At 36.5% G+C, this 16,086-nt stretch overlaps 1 protein-coding gene across 1 annotated transcript in view; it reads left to right on the top strand.

Moving 5' to 3' along the window:
• Positions 1 to 779: 779 nt before the first annotated feature.
• LOC143736915 (insulin receptor substrate 1-B) overlaps positions 780 to 16,086 on the top strand; it is a 51,501-nt gene continuing 36,194 nt past the window's right edge. Inside the window, exon 1 of the mRNA XM_077227705.1 lies at positions 780 to 1,613. Within this exon, the coding sequence (XP_077083820.1) occupies positions 1,265 to 1,613 (349 nt within the window). The 5' untranslated portion in view covers positions 780 to 1,264. The remainder of the gene's footprint in view (positions 1,614 to 16,086) is intronic.

Raw genomic sequence — 16,086 nt, 5'->3', positions numbered from 1 at the left:
CTGCTGAAATTCATCATTGAAAGATGATATAATCTCATAAGCATCACCTAATGCTGCACAGACAAAACTCAACAATGGTGACACACAACAAATAATAAAAACACTTATACAACATAAACCAAAATTACAAAACAAACCAACAACACAAACTGTTAAAAGCTAAGCAAAAATAAGAAGCACAGATAAAACCAACAAGAATCATGAAAATCCAAAGCATAATCTATTAACGCCGCACTGCATGCTGGGTAATTTAGTAGATGTGCACAGGAGAAAGAATGATGTTGTTGGTTTAAAGTAAATTGTGTTTTCCAATACTGTAAACTCACAGTAAAACAAAGTTGTAGTTTTTTGTGGAGTTAGGCTACACGGAAAGTCCTACTTTGAAATGAGAAAGTAATGCAATTATTAACATGGAATATAACTTACTGTAATTTCACACTAATTCTTAGTTCATGTTAACTTAAGTAAGCAGTTAAGTAAGCAGACTTTATTGTAAAGTGTTACCGTTTCAGTTAATGGGAAAATTGACTAGAAGCAAAGTGAGCAAATTAATAGGTTATATTTAATTAAATACACCAATCACTATTAATACGTATCAGTGTCTAATCAATAGTTATTGAAACTTAAAAAGATTCTTGCTTTAAAAGTATAATATAGACTACTAACAAAAAATATACTTCTTTTTGTAAGAATAAATGTTTGCCCAAAAAAAAAAAGTTTGCCAAGAGGGGTTAGCTGGTAAGACCTAAAAAAAAGTGAAATTTGTTTAAGACAGGTTTGAGTCAGGACAATCCAGAGGCGAATGAAATCCGATTCTGGTCCGGAACCTCGTGCTCTGCACAGCAGCGACCCCCCCTCTCTCACACACACACACACACACACACACACAGAAACTACAGCAGACTGATGAGTGACAGAGCTTCACACAGTAGCAGTGAACGCTTGAACGGTGCGCTGGAGAGGAGGGGTGACAGGGAACTGTCTACTACTGTACGCTCCAGTAATGAGATTATTCAACTCAACTAAAGCCTCTTCTAAATAGTAGTAGTTGAGCTATTTCTCGCACATGTGCTTGTTCTCGTTCTGCTCAGGAAAAGCGCAGCGTTTGATGACAGGACTTTTGGAAAGAAACTGCTTCTTGTCCCTCTCTCGCCCAATGACTTTTCAGAAGGAACGGAGGTTGCATTTGTTGTCATTTGCGACTTTTAACGGGATTTAACTTTGAGCTATTCGCCGTGGTTGTGCGAAACAGACCCCGCGTGCCATGGAGACCCACGCAGATTTGCAGAATAGCACCGAGGACGTCCGTAAAAGCGGGTATCTCCGCAAGCAGAAGTCCATGCACCGGCGGTACTTCGTGTTACGGACGGCTTCTGAACGTGGCCCGGCCCGACTCGAATACTATGAAAGCGAGAAGAAATTTCGAGGTAAAGCTCCCGTGCCCAAAAAGGCTCTGGCGCTGGAGACGTGCTTCAACATCAACAAACGGGCCGACTCGAAGAATAAGCACATGATAGTGCTCTACACACGGGCTGAGAGTTTCGTGGTGGCGGCGGAGAACGAGGCGGATCAGGAGCAATGGTACCAGGCGATGGTCGAACTTCAATGCAAGAGTAAGTGTGGGAAATGTGTGTGAAATTAGGTGTTAATGTGGCAAGCTTCGTTTAATTGCATCTTGCATGTCTAAATCCGCCTGGGTAATAAAATAAATAGTAGCTACGTGTGAAATGGTAGATTAGAGCACAATGTTGTTAATAGAATGCAGCACACTGAGAATGATAAGTCTCTTAAAGAGATAGTTCACCCCAAAAATGAAAAATGTGTCATCATGTACATACCCTCAAGTTGTTCCAAAGCTGTATGAGTTTCTTTCTCATACAGAAACACAAAAGAAGATATTTTGAAGAATGTTTGTTACCAAACAGTTGATGAACCCCATTTACTGTGTGAATGGAAGTCAATGGGGTCCATCAATTGTTTTGGTATTGTCATTCTTCAAAATATCTTCTTTTGTTTACAGCAGAAGAAAGACATTCATATGGGTTCGGAAAAACTTATGGGTGAGTAAATGATGACAAAATTTTCATTTCTGTGTGAACTATCTCTTTAAGTTTACTAGTCGTTCTTTCTGTCAGACAGAAGCAAAACCGGAGATGGTATTATTATTGGTGAAACTACTTTGCTTGTACATTCACTGTTTTCTGCACGTTTCTTAAGTGATTTGTGTCTCTAATACAGCGAATTCGCCTGCTGACAGTGGTATCATTCAGTAGTATCAGAGTAGACTCATACTATGATAATGAATGAATAATAACATCACAGAAACATGAGAACAGGAAAACAGTGAAACATAATGGCTTAAAACGATAAATTACAAATATATTTGTGTCATATAATTCATATATGGATATAAAAAAAGAATGAATTCATATCACCTTTAGTGCCATCTTCTTATTTCCGATCTCTCTCTCTTATTGGTTCATTAATATTCAGTGTATTAGCATAGACCTTTTCAGAGCAGCGCAATGACAGGTATAAAAGTGAGTCTGTCAAGGATTTACTGTTTTTTCATTTGCATCCGCAGTAAAAAGCTGTATAAAGCTCATAATAGATCATGTTCCACACCTCATGTTGTCTTGAGTTTGTCTACTGAAATTTCTCGGAAAGATATTTTTGCAGTGATATAGCCTATCTTGAATTGAATATGTATACTTTTTAAATGTATATTTCTGACCTTATCTTTGATTACTGTTATTTCATGCGTTTTTGGATTGTTCTGCTGATGAAACAGCAGTAATAACAGTAATCAAAGATAAGGTCTATATACTAATCACAAATTTACATTTAAAAAGTATACATATTCAATTCAAGATATCTTTGGTCTAAAAAGTTACTAGTATCTAATGAAAAAGTACTAGTATCTTTGAAAAGATACTAGTATCTAAAGAATAAACACAAGTAATGAATAAGATCTAGTACCAATGGAATAGATATGAACATAGATACTAGTATGTTTTAAGGATTAAATGTTAAAACAGCTTGCCATACATCCTCCACAGAGTTTCTCGTAGCATTAGTAGTACAGCTGCTGGTCGTGGTGTTGAAACAACAGTGTTTTTCTTCCTCTCCAGCGAAGTATTGCCCCCAAGTTGGGTAGTGGGGCCTCCTTTGCTCTCGAAGAAGGGAAAGACTGTTACTGAAGCTCAGCTTGGTCCTTATCCACACAACCTGAGCACATGTTATCATGTTTTCTCACTAGAGATCAACTTGCTCAATGTTATGACGTTACACTTTCCATTTATATCTGTTATTTAGAATAGGCGAATTATTCAATGACTTTTCTCAGTCATTTTCAATCGTCTGAGATTCAGTTCAACTTTTGTAATTGGCAGAAATTTTTAATCGGTTGACGTTCCTCTCGTGCAAGTGCAACCTAAATTAACTAAACGTCAAGGCGGTTTAAACTTTTTTGTGATATATAATCTGTAAAAAATTATAAATAATGATAGTACTTACGTTTTTTTTATTTATAGAGACAGCGATCAAGCGGCCTTTGCTGTGGTTACCTTGACAAATAGCGAATTTAGCTCACACTGGCTGGCTTGCAATCTATCTTAACTATTGAAAACTATACTTATTTGAAAAGCCTATATCCCAATATCTTTCTTTGACCTCAAACGTCTTTCTTTGGCCGCCGCACACCTGCAGATAGCAACGTAATGCAATCAGGTTTGTTTCTTGCAGTTTGATACTATTGCAAAGCTTTCTTCATTCATTTCTTTTGGCTGCTATAGGCCTATACATATGATCAACATTTCTGTCTTCTTTCGTGATACTAGTGTGACATAACCCAACTAAATAATCTCTATTAATGCTTCCTAAAAGCTGCAAATTAAATCACACGGACAATGGTATCTAAAAAAATACTGAATATTATATAACCTGTAATTCCTCTTAGAATAAACTGTACTGGCGAAAGCAGGTACACTTGCAAAGAGTAAACAGACAAAAAGGGCAGTGACCGTGACTCCTACATCAATTACACAGCCCCGCATGTTCCTTGGCTCCAGGAGATACAACTAACAAACCCAACATGTGACGCAAACCAATATCAAGAGTCCAAGGTGCTATTACTGCATTACATAATGAGAGCATAATGAATGCACCAACCATATGCCATACCACATGTGCTTTAATATCTCATATTACATATACACAGAAACATGCAGATACTGAAAAGGTTTTCTTTGCAACCAAAAGGTGCACTCAAAAAAATAAGCTGTTGAACGAACTTAATTAAATTAAGGAAAGCTTTTCCACGACAATCTAATTTGTTTGAAATTATTTGTTGTAATCTAGTTGTATGAACTTACATTTATTTAGTCATTCCTGCTAGATAAAGTTTTGTCAGGTTGACTATATTTAATTTTTGCCCTGCCTAGATTCGCCAACATTATAATTTTGGCTAATTTGACTCTACAGTTATTTCCAATGATAGGAGCTACTAGTGTTCAGTTTAATAAAAACCACATTTTTACAGAGTAATATTGAATATTACTTATAGAGGTCTGCAAATGAGGTTTAATGCATGTATAAAGTATATTGAGCGCCCACAGCCCTAACATAAAGACCAGAGTCACCACTCTTCTGCATAATGGTAACCACAAAATTTAAAAACATTACAGAAAGTTTGCTGCTAAGTTTCTAACATTACTGAATATTAAACATTAACATTAACTAACAACATCTTTCCATTTACAGAAAAACACATAAAATAACACTTTAATCCCTAAATTTACCCTCCTAATGCAGTCCCTTGCAAAGCATGCTGGGAACTACAGATCCACTGTCCAGTTAGTTCTCAACAAAAATGATTCATGTAGTTTTCTCACAAATTAATTAAGTAAACTTCAGTTTTAAATATATTAGGTTGATTGAACACAATTAAATTAAGTTGTGACAAAATATTAAACAATTGTGTTACTCTTGCTTATATTAATTAATTAAATTTAACAAGAGGCAAAAGTTGTTTTTTTGAGTGTGGAATTTCACATATTTACTATGAATGCAATGCAATGCCTTGTTGAATTTACAAGGGATAAAGACAGTGACAGAATGTGTGTGTGTGTTAAGGCAGGGTTGAAAGGTGAGTAAAGGAGATGACGCCGTAACAAGATGTGAGGTTCAGGCACTCAGGTTATAGAGATGGCCCTCCAGATGTCGTCCATAAAACCCCAAACTTAACAAGCTAAACAAACCAGTCTACTGATTGGCTGTTAAAACAGTTTGACATCTGTCTTACCTCCATACTTGCTTTCTGCCGGGCTTGACCTGTTGATGGGCATGACAACTGCTAAATGACCTGCGGGAATGTTTTCCATACTCACTTTCACACATCTTAATGCATTTACTCCCTGTCCATATTCTTTACAGACATTACTAGGCATGATGATTGGGAATCTGTCCAACAGTAATCCCCCCCCCCCGTTCAAATTACACTGGGGATGAAATTTCAGTTGCCGCTTTCATACGCTTTGATTCATTCATATACTATTCATCGAGTCTGGGGTTTGTCTCTATAGCCTGTTCCTTTAAACATTTGTTTTCTTTCATATTGATTTATTCAATCATGCACTTGCATGAATCAGTGTTAGTAATCTCAACATATTGACATAACTTGACTTGCCACGCACTAGGTATTCTGTTTATTAAATTATATTAGGCTTTTAAAAACCCACATGTGTTTTGATGTTTACATACAACTGAGATTTACCCGGTAATCATGATCTGGGATATTTACTGGCAGGCACAAGAATTTGCACCCTGATCAACCATTGCACTGGGTAGGGAGTTAAGTGGGGGAAACAGTTGAATATTTTCCCTTTGACTAAGGTTTTGGACTTGCACTGCAGCTGTCTATTTTGTCAGTATATTCCTGACTAACCACATCTGAACATAGACCACAGTCATTAGAAGCATCAACAGTGGAAAGTTTTGAAAACAGCGAAGAACAATGCTGAACGATTTGGTTCAGGGGCTGATCCTAACAAAACATGTATTGAAACGCATGCGCGCAAAAACAAAGCTAAAAAAAAGTTGATGTTAACTATTTTTTCATATAAAAAATGTTTAGAGGAGTGTTTATCAGATGTGCCAAATAAACATACATTATTGTGCAAAAGTTTGGGTTCAGTAAGTAAGAAACGAATGTTTTTTTTTCCCCACAAAGAATGCATTAAATTGATCAAAAGTGTCAGTAAAGACATTTATACTGTTCTTTTGAACTTTTTCAAAGAATCCTGAGAAAAAGGTCATGTTTTCCATACAAATATGAAAGGGATAGTGAAAAAATTGTCATCATTTACTCACCCTCATGTCGAAAGCACCAAATCCTCATATTAGAATGATTTTTGGAGGATCATGAAACACTGAAGACTGGAGTATTGATGCTGAAAATTATTCTCTGACATCACAAGAATAAATTACATTTATATTATAAAATATATTCAATATAAAAAACTATTTCAAATTCTTATAATATTTCACAATATTGCTGTTTTCACTGTATTTTTGTTACTGTATAAATGCAGCATGAGCATGAGAGACTTTCATAAACAAAAAACCCTACTGACCCCAAACTTTTGAACATTAGTATATGTGTGAAAAAAGGAGGGTCCTGGGAAACTCACCTGCATTCCTGGTGCCGTGTGGATTTCGAATGCCAAATTCAATTGAACAAATAGCAAGCAGACTCGCCGCTGTGAGCAGATCTTCCATGTTTGGTATTTGTACAGCTGCAAACAGGGAGAAGAAATTAGGTGGAAGGAACTAGTTTTCTCACCATTGGCACCTCATATGAGCAATATTTGCAGGTGAAACCCACTTTACTATACAAGCTTGAGCCGCTGTCTGGTATTTTTTTAGAATGAAATGCTACTTTCTGCTCAATGAATCAATAAAAGGGATTTTATTAATTTAAATACCTTGTTTAGTCAATTTCAAAGATAAAGCCATGTCAGCCTATTCTGACTAAATGTTTATATGGAAACAGTAATGACCTTTGTGAAATCAAACAAATCTTTCTTTACTTTACACAGCACCACTGCCGTCTCAAGGAAAACACTGTGTGTTTGTATATTTGTACTGTATGTGATGCCAGTCTGGCTCATGGCTCAAAGGTTAAACTTCCCTAAGCCTCACTCATCTCCTTAATGTACTGGTAATTATTGTCTCTGTGAGATCTTGGACACACACACACACACACACACACACACAGCCAACGGCAGAGCTTGTTCTATTTTAATGCTAAATCTGATGTAATGAAGCAGATCACAGAGGGCTTGAGTCTGGTATTCAGCTGCAAGCTTCCTACTGTTTGACCCTCATGCACCCCGAATAACCACGGCCAGATCCTGAAATGTAAGCCTGTGACAGAAATATCCATTAGGCTCCTCACTATACAGTATATAAAGCCATTCTCAGGACTAGCCCAGCAACAGCTTCTTTCTGGATGTATGAGGCTCACTGTAAGTCCAAAAAATAATACTTTGAAGTCGTAAAACAAAGATTACTGGAGTACGTTTAACAATTTTAAATTAAAAAATTTGAATTAAAAATTTCACGTTTAATTTAATGTTTTAGTTGCCGTTTCTTTGTAAAATAGTTTCAAAGTCAATCCGACACAAAATTATTTTCAGTGTTGGTCTGGATACAAAGTCTGCTAAATTAATACATTTTTATTAAAAGTCAACTGAGAAGAAGCACGTGACTCACAATAGAGACTGAAGATTCATGACAGTGAGCTAAAAAAATGCATATTAAAATACATATTTTAATCATATTTATGTTAATATTATGTATAATATCATATTTACATTGTTAGATATAACAATGTATGTTTTAATTTATATATATATATATATAAAGTATGTGTTTGTTGATTTTACATTAAAATTAATTACATATTTAGAGCGTATTTTAATTATTTATGAATAAACAAATATATATATATTTTTTTTTTTCCAATAATAATGAGGTTTATATATATTTGTCAAAAATATAAACATTAAATATATGAAAAAAGCTTGGGTTGATCACAGTATAGTCAGGGTTCCTACACATTTTCAAAATTCCATTTTTCCATATTTAAATTTGCAAAACTCTCTGTAGATTTTTCAAACCATATTTAACATAAATGGTTCTTGCAGCATTATATTTGGTATAGTTGTTTTTTTTTTTTCATTGGTTTTCTCAAAGTGATAACATGCGTTTATATGATGAGAAGAATCCTAAAACGCTATATAACATAATATTCACGATTTGATTTTGCACGATCACCCTTACAGCAAAGTACAGTCTGAGGGAAGTTCAAAAGATTTGCGTAATGAAAATGTGTTGTGTTTAACAACCACTAAGTTATGACAAAGACCATTTTTTTCCCACTCTGTTTTCTTTTTTCCATACTTTCCATGAAAATTACTTTACATACTTTTCCAAAGTGCACAAGCTAGGATCCGTGAGTAGTGATGGTGACCACATGAGCTTCATGCAGTCAGTCATGCTGATTCAGGATATACACTTTGCAAATCAATGATACATAAGCCTAATAAGCACAGAGAACCGAATACAAATAGCTCAGGGATTAACATATTAGCCACTTTGGCCAGTTTTCCCACATTATACAGACCTATATGCACATGATTTGTTGACTTAATTTTCTTGTTTCCTGATTTAATTTATTAAGTAAAGAAAAGGACATCTATTGTTTTGTTTCATTGTTGATATCTGAGGGCTGCGTGTCAGAGTAAGGTTGTTTGGTTCAGTTGGCCAGGGAGATATTTATTGAAGGATAGTTCTCCCAAAAATGAGAATCCTGTCATTAATTACTTTCCAAGCCTGTAAGACTTTCGTTTCTCTTCTTAACACAAATGAAGATCTTTTTAATGAAATCTGAGAGCTTTCTGTCCCTCCATTGACAGCTACACAACTAACTTTGATGCTTCAAAAAGTTCATAAAGTGAACTAATCCAAATGAATTGAGCGGTTTAGTCCAAATTTTCTGAAGAGACTCAATCGCTTTATATGATGAACAGATTTAATTTAGGCTTTTATTCACATATAAACATTCATCAACTCGCACATCAGTTGAGGTAAACGGAAGCTCAAACATTTTCGCTTGACAGGCAACAACCAATGAGGTTCATTCTCGTGTTACGCATCATGTTTGAGCGTCAGCAAGAACCAATGAGGTTCATTCTCGTGTTACGCATCATGTTTGAGCGTCAGCAAGAACCAATGAGGTTCATTCTCGTGTTACGCATCACGTTTGAACGTCTGCAAGAACCAATAAGGTTCATTCTCGTGTTACGCATCACATTTGAGCGTCAGCAAGAACCAATGAGGTTCATTCTCGTGTTACGCATCATGTCTGAGCGTCAGCAAGAACCAATGACGTTCATTCTCGTGTTACGCATCACGTTTGAACGTCTGCAAGAACCAATAAGGTTCATTCTCGTGTTACGCATCACGTTTGAGCATCAGCAAGAACCAATGAGGTTCATTCTCGTGTTACGCATCATGTCTGAGCGTCAGCAAGAACCAATGAGGTTCATTCTCGTGTTACGCATCATGTTTGAGCGTCAGCAAGAACCAATGAGGTTCATTCTCGTGTTACGCATCACGTTTGAACGTCAGCAAGAACCAATGACGTTCATTCTCGTGTTACGCATCACGTTTGAACGTCTGCAAGAACCAATGAGGTTCATTCTCGTGTTACGCATCACGTTTGAGCGTCAGCAAGAACCAATGAGGTTCATTCTTGTGTTTTGCATCACGTTTGAACGTCTGCAAGAACCAATGAGGTTCAGTCTCGTGTTACGCATCACGTTTGAGCGTCAGCAAGAACCAATGTGGTTCATTCTCGTGTTACGCATCATGTTTGAGCGTCAGCAAGAACCAATGACGTTCATTCTCGTGTTACGCATCACGTTTGAACGTCAGCAAGAACCAATGACGTTCATTCTCGTGTTACGCATCACGTTTGAACGTCTGCAAGAACCAATGAGGTTCATTCTATTGTTACGCATCACGTTTGAGCGTCAGCAAGAACCAATGACGTTCATTCTCGTGTTACGCATCACGTTTGAACGTCTGCAAGAACCAATGACGTTCATTCTCGTGTTACGCATCACGTTTGAACGTCTGCAAGAACCAATGAGGTTCATTCTCGTGTTACGCATCAGGTTTGAACGTCAGCAAGAACCAATGAGGTTCATTCAAGCATGTTCAGTTGAGTTCGCTGATCAATAAATGCCTAAATGAAATCTGTTCATCATATAAAGCAATCGGGTCTCTACAGAAAATTCAGACAAAAAGTGTTTAAAACACTAAACTGCTCAATTCTTATGGATTAGTTTTATGATGTCTTTATGAACTTTCTGAAGTGTCTAAGTGTCAGTTGTGTTGCTGTCAATGGAGGAACGGAAAGCCTCCAGATTTCATTGAAAGGAATTTCGTTTGTGTTCCAAAGATGAACAAAAGTCTTACGGGTTACGAAACGACACGAAGGTGAGTAATGAATGACAGAATTGATAAAGCCAACCCTTTAAAAATATAATTCTAGACTGAGTCTAAAGATAATGGATTAAGACGTGTCACCAGCTGAAGCACCACTTAGACCCAATCAACTTCTGGGAAATGACTGCTCTTCTCATGGCTTAACCAACAAAGCAGCGATTTTCACAGAAATCTGCTTATTTTTTCTATTGCTTGTTCACAGTGTATCAAACAGGAGAGAGGCATTAATCGTAGGCGTCATTTATGGTCCATCTTCCCTCCCTTCCCGTCCAGTAGCAATTAAGTTATCAAATTAAATGTTATGTAATAATTTTATGAATAATTATAATCGGAATATTGTTTAGATGTTCTGAAGTTTCAGTTCAGAAATAAGCAAATATACTAATAAAGACCTGATCTCACTGGACAAATGCATCATATAAAATATTTACTTATAGTGAAGTCAGGATTTTTATGGCTGATAACAATTGCAGATTTTTTTTGCTATCTGAATCGAAAGAAAAACGATCATGATGATCATTATTTAAGCTTTTATCACACGTTCTCTGCTCATGTTCACTGTGTAATACTGTACTGTAACCCTAGTTTTAGCTGACAAAATATTGTAGGTTGGTTAATTGATAATCAAATAAACAAGCACAAAAAATATGTTTTAATACACCAAAGTTTGTCCATATTAGAATGCGTAGGTCAAAGAGGAAATAGCCTTGGGTTTATGTTAGATTAATATTCAAATATAGCCTATGTGATTTTTAATCGTTATTGTACTATCTAAATATTGCATATTAAACCATGTCACCGGTGGCAGGCATTGCCAATGAGATAATTAGTAAGTTTTGGCGAACATGTGAAATATCTGAGAGAGCAAGACAAAGGGGACTGCAGTATGCATGCGAGGGATATATCCACGACATAATATGCAACCGATTAGAGAATAATTAGTCGCAGCAGCCGCCGCCTCATACGCTATCCATTCAAATGGGAAACACACAAATTGAGGAACAGCTATGTTCGTACACAGCAGGGTAAGTGAAATGTGAAACTAATCTAATAATTATAAATCAAACAGTTTATCCATAAATCTTGTGGAATAACACTAACACCGGGAGAGCCGCGATCGGATAGGGTTAAAGTTACTCAGTCAGGGGTAGTAGGTCGTCGATTAAAGGTCCCATATTATGCCCCTTTTCACAAGATGTAAAATAAGTCTCTGATGTCCCCAGAGTGTGTATGTGAAATTTTACCTCAAAATACCCAACAAATCATTTTTTACAGCATGTTTAAATTGTCATTTTTTGGTGCTCAGAAAAACGCGCTGTTTTAGTGTGTGCCCTTTAAATGCAAATGAGCACGGCACAGGGGGCGGAGCTTCCAGAGCTTGCACTCAGTCTCAGGACAATTTCATCTCACAGAATGATGACAACAATAATATCAGAAACTCTCAGTAACGCGGTGTTCATTTCGACACTGAACACTGGGGAGACCGCGCTTTTTCAGTTTCTGGACCTAAGCTCTGGAATAAGCTCCCCAGTGAGATGTGAATTGTTACTGACTTGGGCCTTTTAAAATCAAGACTTAAAACGCATCTTTTTATAGTGGCTTTTAGTACCTAGTAGTGTGGTGGCACGTTTATATTGATTTTATGATTATCTATTTTTCTTATGTTTCTTTCTTTTATTATTGTGCTTGTGTTTTTTGGTGTGTTGTTGTTCTAAATTGTTGTTTAATCTGTTGTAAAGCACTTTGGTTCACCTATCGGTCGATGTAAGGTGCTATATAAATAAAGTACATTTACATTTACATTTACATAACACAAAAGATGATGCGTCAGTTTTACTTCAGAAACTGACCCTAAGAGCTGAGTAAACAGTAAGATATAAGAAGTGCGCAAGTACATAAACGAATTTCGGTAGAGTTGAGGGAACATTTTATTTAAAAACAAAATAATTCCACCTCGTCTTCAGCGGCTGCCTCAGATTTCGGGAGTAAATAGAGAGAGCTATGTGGATTAATACATCCAGCCACACAATACCTACAACGCTGGGAGACATTCTCGTCAGTGCAGCAGCTGTGAACTCGATCAGGGCGGGTCTGTGTTAGAACGGCAGTGTCTGTCAACACTCGTGGGCGGGGCCTGTACTTAGTGACGTCACTAAAACAGCATTCTGAAAACAGGTCTTGGGAGACACTGCTGATGATTTATGGGGATTAATAAAAAATGCAGTGAGTGGATTTTTATCACTATTGGGTGGTTGTGTACACACACTGCCAACACACATTTATGTCCAAACAGCATGCAAAAATGAATTTTGCCTAATATGGGACCTTTAACATAATGCTGAACTATATTTTGAAGTATGTCAGTGAGTCTCCGTCTTGTCTTTTAACGTCTTATTTTACGTTAAAACGTGCATTATGAACAAATAACCGTTATTATTTCCAACTTCCAAGCAATAGGTGTTTTTGTTAATCCAGTCGACATTTAGTTGGGAATGGGGTGTCCCACACTGCTTGATCCATGCCCGTCATTTCTCCCCTTTAGATTTTCGGGAAGGAAAAAAATTCGCTCCCCCGTCCAAACTTTGTTATCAGATTTGCACAATCCATACGCACAACGCTTCAGCATGTTTCCCTCGCTCGAAAGCTTGCCAGACGTCCCGTGCCTAGTTACGGTTGCTAAGACACGATTGGCCAGTGGCGGTTTTCGGGCGTGGCTTAGCGAAGGGCAATCTTTTTTGAAATTCTACTTTTCCATCTCGTAGCGAATGACAGACAGACACCAATGAGTTGTATAACAACATTTTTATTAAAAATACACTATAAAATCCAAAGTTGAGAAAACTCGACAATTAGCTTCAATACATGTATACCTGATATATTCGTTACTCAACAACAATTAAAGTTGGTCAAACAGAATAGGAGTTCTATATGAACTAAAAAAAATAATGTTTTTTACTTGTAGATCCAAGTTCAATAAGTTTGTATTTATGTACAACTGAGCATTTAACATTACACAATAGAGTAGTGCAGGGATGATCATCCTGGTTCACTTGACAAAACCCAAAAGGATTTTTCCTTTAGCTTTTGGATTATTGTAGAAAGTAAGGTATGTGACTAACAAAAGCTAATGATTCTTACATGTTTTGTTCAATTGGCAGAAGTCAAAGCTAAACGTAGGTTATAAACAAACACCACCATGGTCGCATGACTAAGTTAGTATAGCAGTTACTTCTATAGGCTACACCTAACCAAGTCGAAAATACTGCAATGGAAGAAATTCACCGAAGATTACTTGCTCTTAATGGTGGCTTGACTTCTGCAGCAAAATATAATCAAAAACACTTACATAGAGCTAAAACATGTCTTAAATTTAAAAACCAAACATTTATGTCATCATGATTAAGTTTTAAGTTTATTAAATTATTCAAGTGCATCATTAGTTATCAAACTGAACTTGCTCAGGATGTTCTTGATGTTTATTATTTTAAGTTGCTTATACAAAATCTACTTTATTTGATCTCTTTTGAAGTCAACTTTTGCTACATTTTACCGTGTTATATGCTAGAAGTGGAATTGGCTTGTAAATGAAATCTGTTTGCGTGAGTGTGTGCTGATTGGCCGATATCAGCTGCTGGTGTGGACAGCAGACTCGTCCTCTCGCTTGTTACATCTTTCATCACTCCAGCTCCAGTTTGGCAGAGTGAGAACCACTAATATGCTTCCATGTGGCACTGAAACTGAAAACCACAAGCAGATCTGGAAACTTCATGATAATGCTGACCAGCAAAGGGTTCATCTGGGTTAACGTGGCAGTGCCAGCATTTGTGTGTGTGTGTGTGTGTGTTGTGATAACACATGTGTGAAAGGAACTTAGTAAGATGTGTGTTTGTGAGTATACAGGGGACACTTGTGAATTTGTTGTGGTAAAACTAGATAAACTATTTCAAACTGCCCCTATTATGCTATGTTAAAGGTTCCTACATTTGTTTTGGAGTTCTGCTACATTGTAACGTAGGTTTGTAACAGGAAGTGAGACTGGAATTACAGACGACTAGTTTCAGCAGACAATAACTTTATTTGTCGTGCCCTTTGATCTTTAAAACTTTGCCGGCCTTTTACATTCACAAAAAGCGATATTACACACTGCATAAAAGGTTATATTCGAAAAAACTTAATAGGGGCACTTTAAAGGTTGCCATGTGAAGGTTGTTTGTAAAGTTGTGAGCCTTCCCAGTTGGATCAAGATCACTCAGTCCTTGGAAGACATTTGGTGCAGAATAATCTCCCCTTGCTGTTCATTATTGCAAATGATGGCTTATTTAATATATAGTGTATTCATGTTGTGTTGTTTAAATACTTAGTTTAAACATAACTTGACAATACTTGGACATTTTGTTCTACAACTAAACTGCACATTTTTGAAACAGTTATGTTCATTTTTGAAAACATATGTTTCTAATAAGTTTGGGGTGTGAGTGTGTGCAGTTTACGTTGCAGAACAAAACGTCAGTGTATCATCAAGTTATGTTTACCACAGGCTAAATAAATTTATAAACCCTCATAGGAAACCTCGAGAGAATTAGTCTTCCAGGTTATGACGTCAAACCTGCACCACTCTATAGATGTTTTAGCTCTATTTAGTGTTTTTGTAAATATTAAATAGTTTTGTGAAGTCCCTAGTGTTCCCTCTGGTGAGTGTTGAGTAATAATGGGACAAACAAAATGTGCTCAAGAGTTGACAGACCATCCTTACAATTGACATCTTAAACATTTACTAAACAGTTACTAAAACCTTTTTTGATTTGTGTCAACTCGCAAGTACGAGTTGTCTACACATACAAGAATGCATATTGAAGTAACTTAAAACCTCAACAGCTGCTTGAACTTACACCGAAGCTTGTTTGAATTAGATGTGTTTATATTGCAACCTACATTTTCACAACTAATACCATAACTTAGAAGCCACCTTGACATTATCTAGAGTTTATGTGTGAGTACTTCTGTTTGCGGAGGGAAAAGGCAGTAGGGGGAGACTTGAGACGGACAGGGACACTCACACACACAGCTGTTTCTGTACTCTCATTCTGCTTATCTTTCCAAGTACCAGGAAAAAGAAAGATCAGGACTGAACTTTGGACCTAAAAACAGCAATTAGGCCTTATTTTAAAACCCTTATGTGCTCACATGCACACAAATCTCAGTTTAACAGCGGAAGTGATTGTTCATCTTACTGGCTATCATTACCTACCTTATCATATACATATCGTTACCTCATTTCTTGACTCGTTACTTTCGTTTGCATAGCATAATGTATTCAGGTTGATGCAGTCATAATAAATAATATATTTTATAAATATTTGATTATGTATCGCTTGAATAAAACCAGTTAATTTAGATTCTTAGGTTGCATTGTAAAACATTTATATAGTGTTTTGCTGATTCTATAGTTCATTATTTGAATTATAAGGAAATATGTTTAATTATTTAAAGACATCTGCGATTTGCGCTGCA

The sequence above is a fragment of the Siphateles boraxobius genome, unplaced genomic scaffold (assembly GCF_051911475.1).
Source record: "Siphateles boraxobius isolate OS27281-9 unplaced genomic scaffold, OSU_SipBor_1 130, whole genome shotgun sequence".
Taxonomy (NCBI): domain Eukaryota; kingdom Metazoa; phylum Chordata; class Actinopteri; order Cypriniformes; family Leuciscidae; genus Siphateles; species Siphateles boraxobius.
The sequence above is the reverse complement of the archived record's forward strand: the minus strand, read 5'-3'. Positions and strand labels throughout refer to the sequence as shown.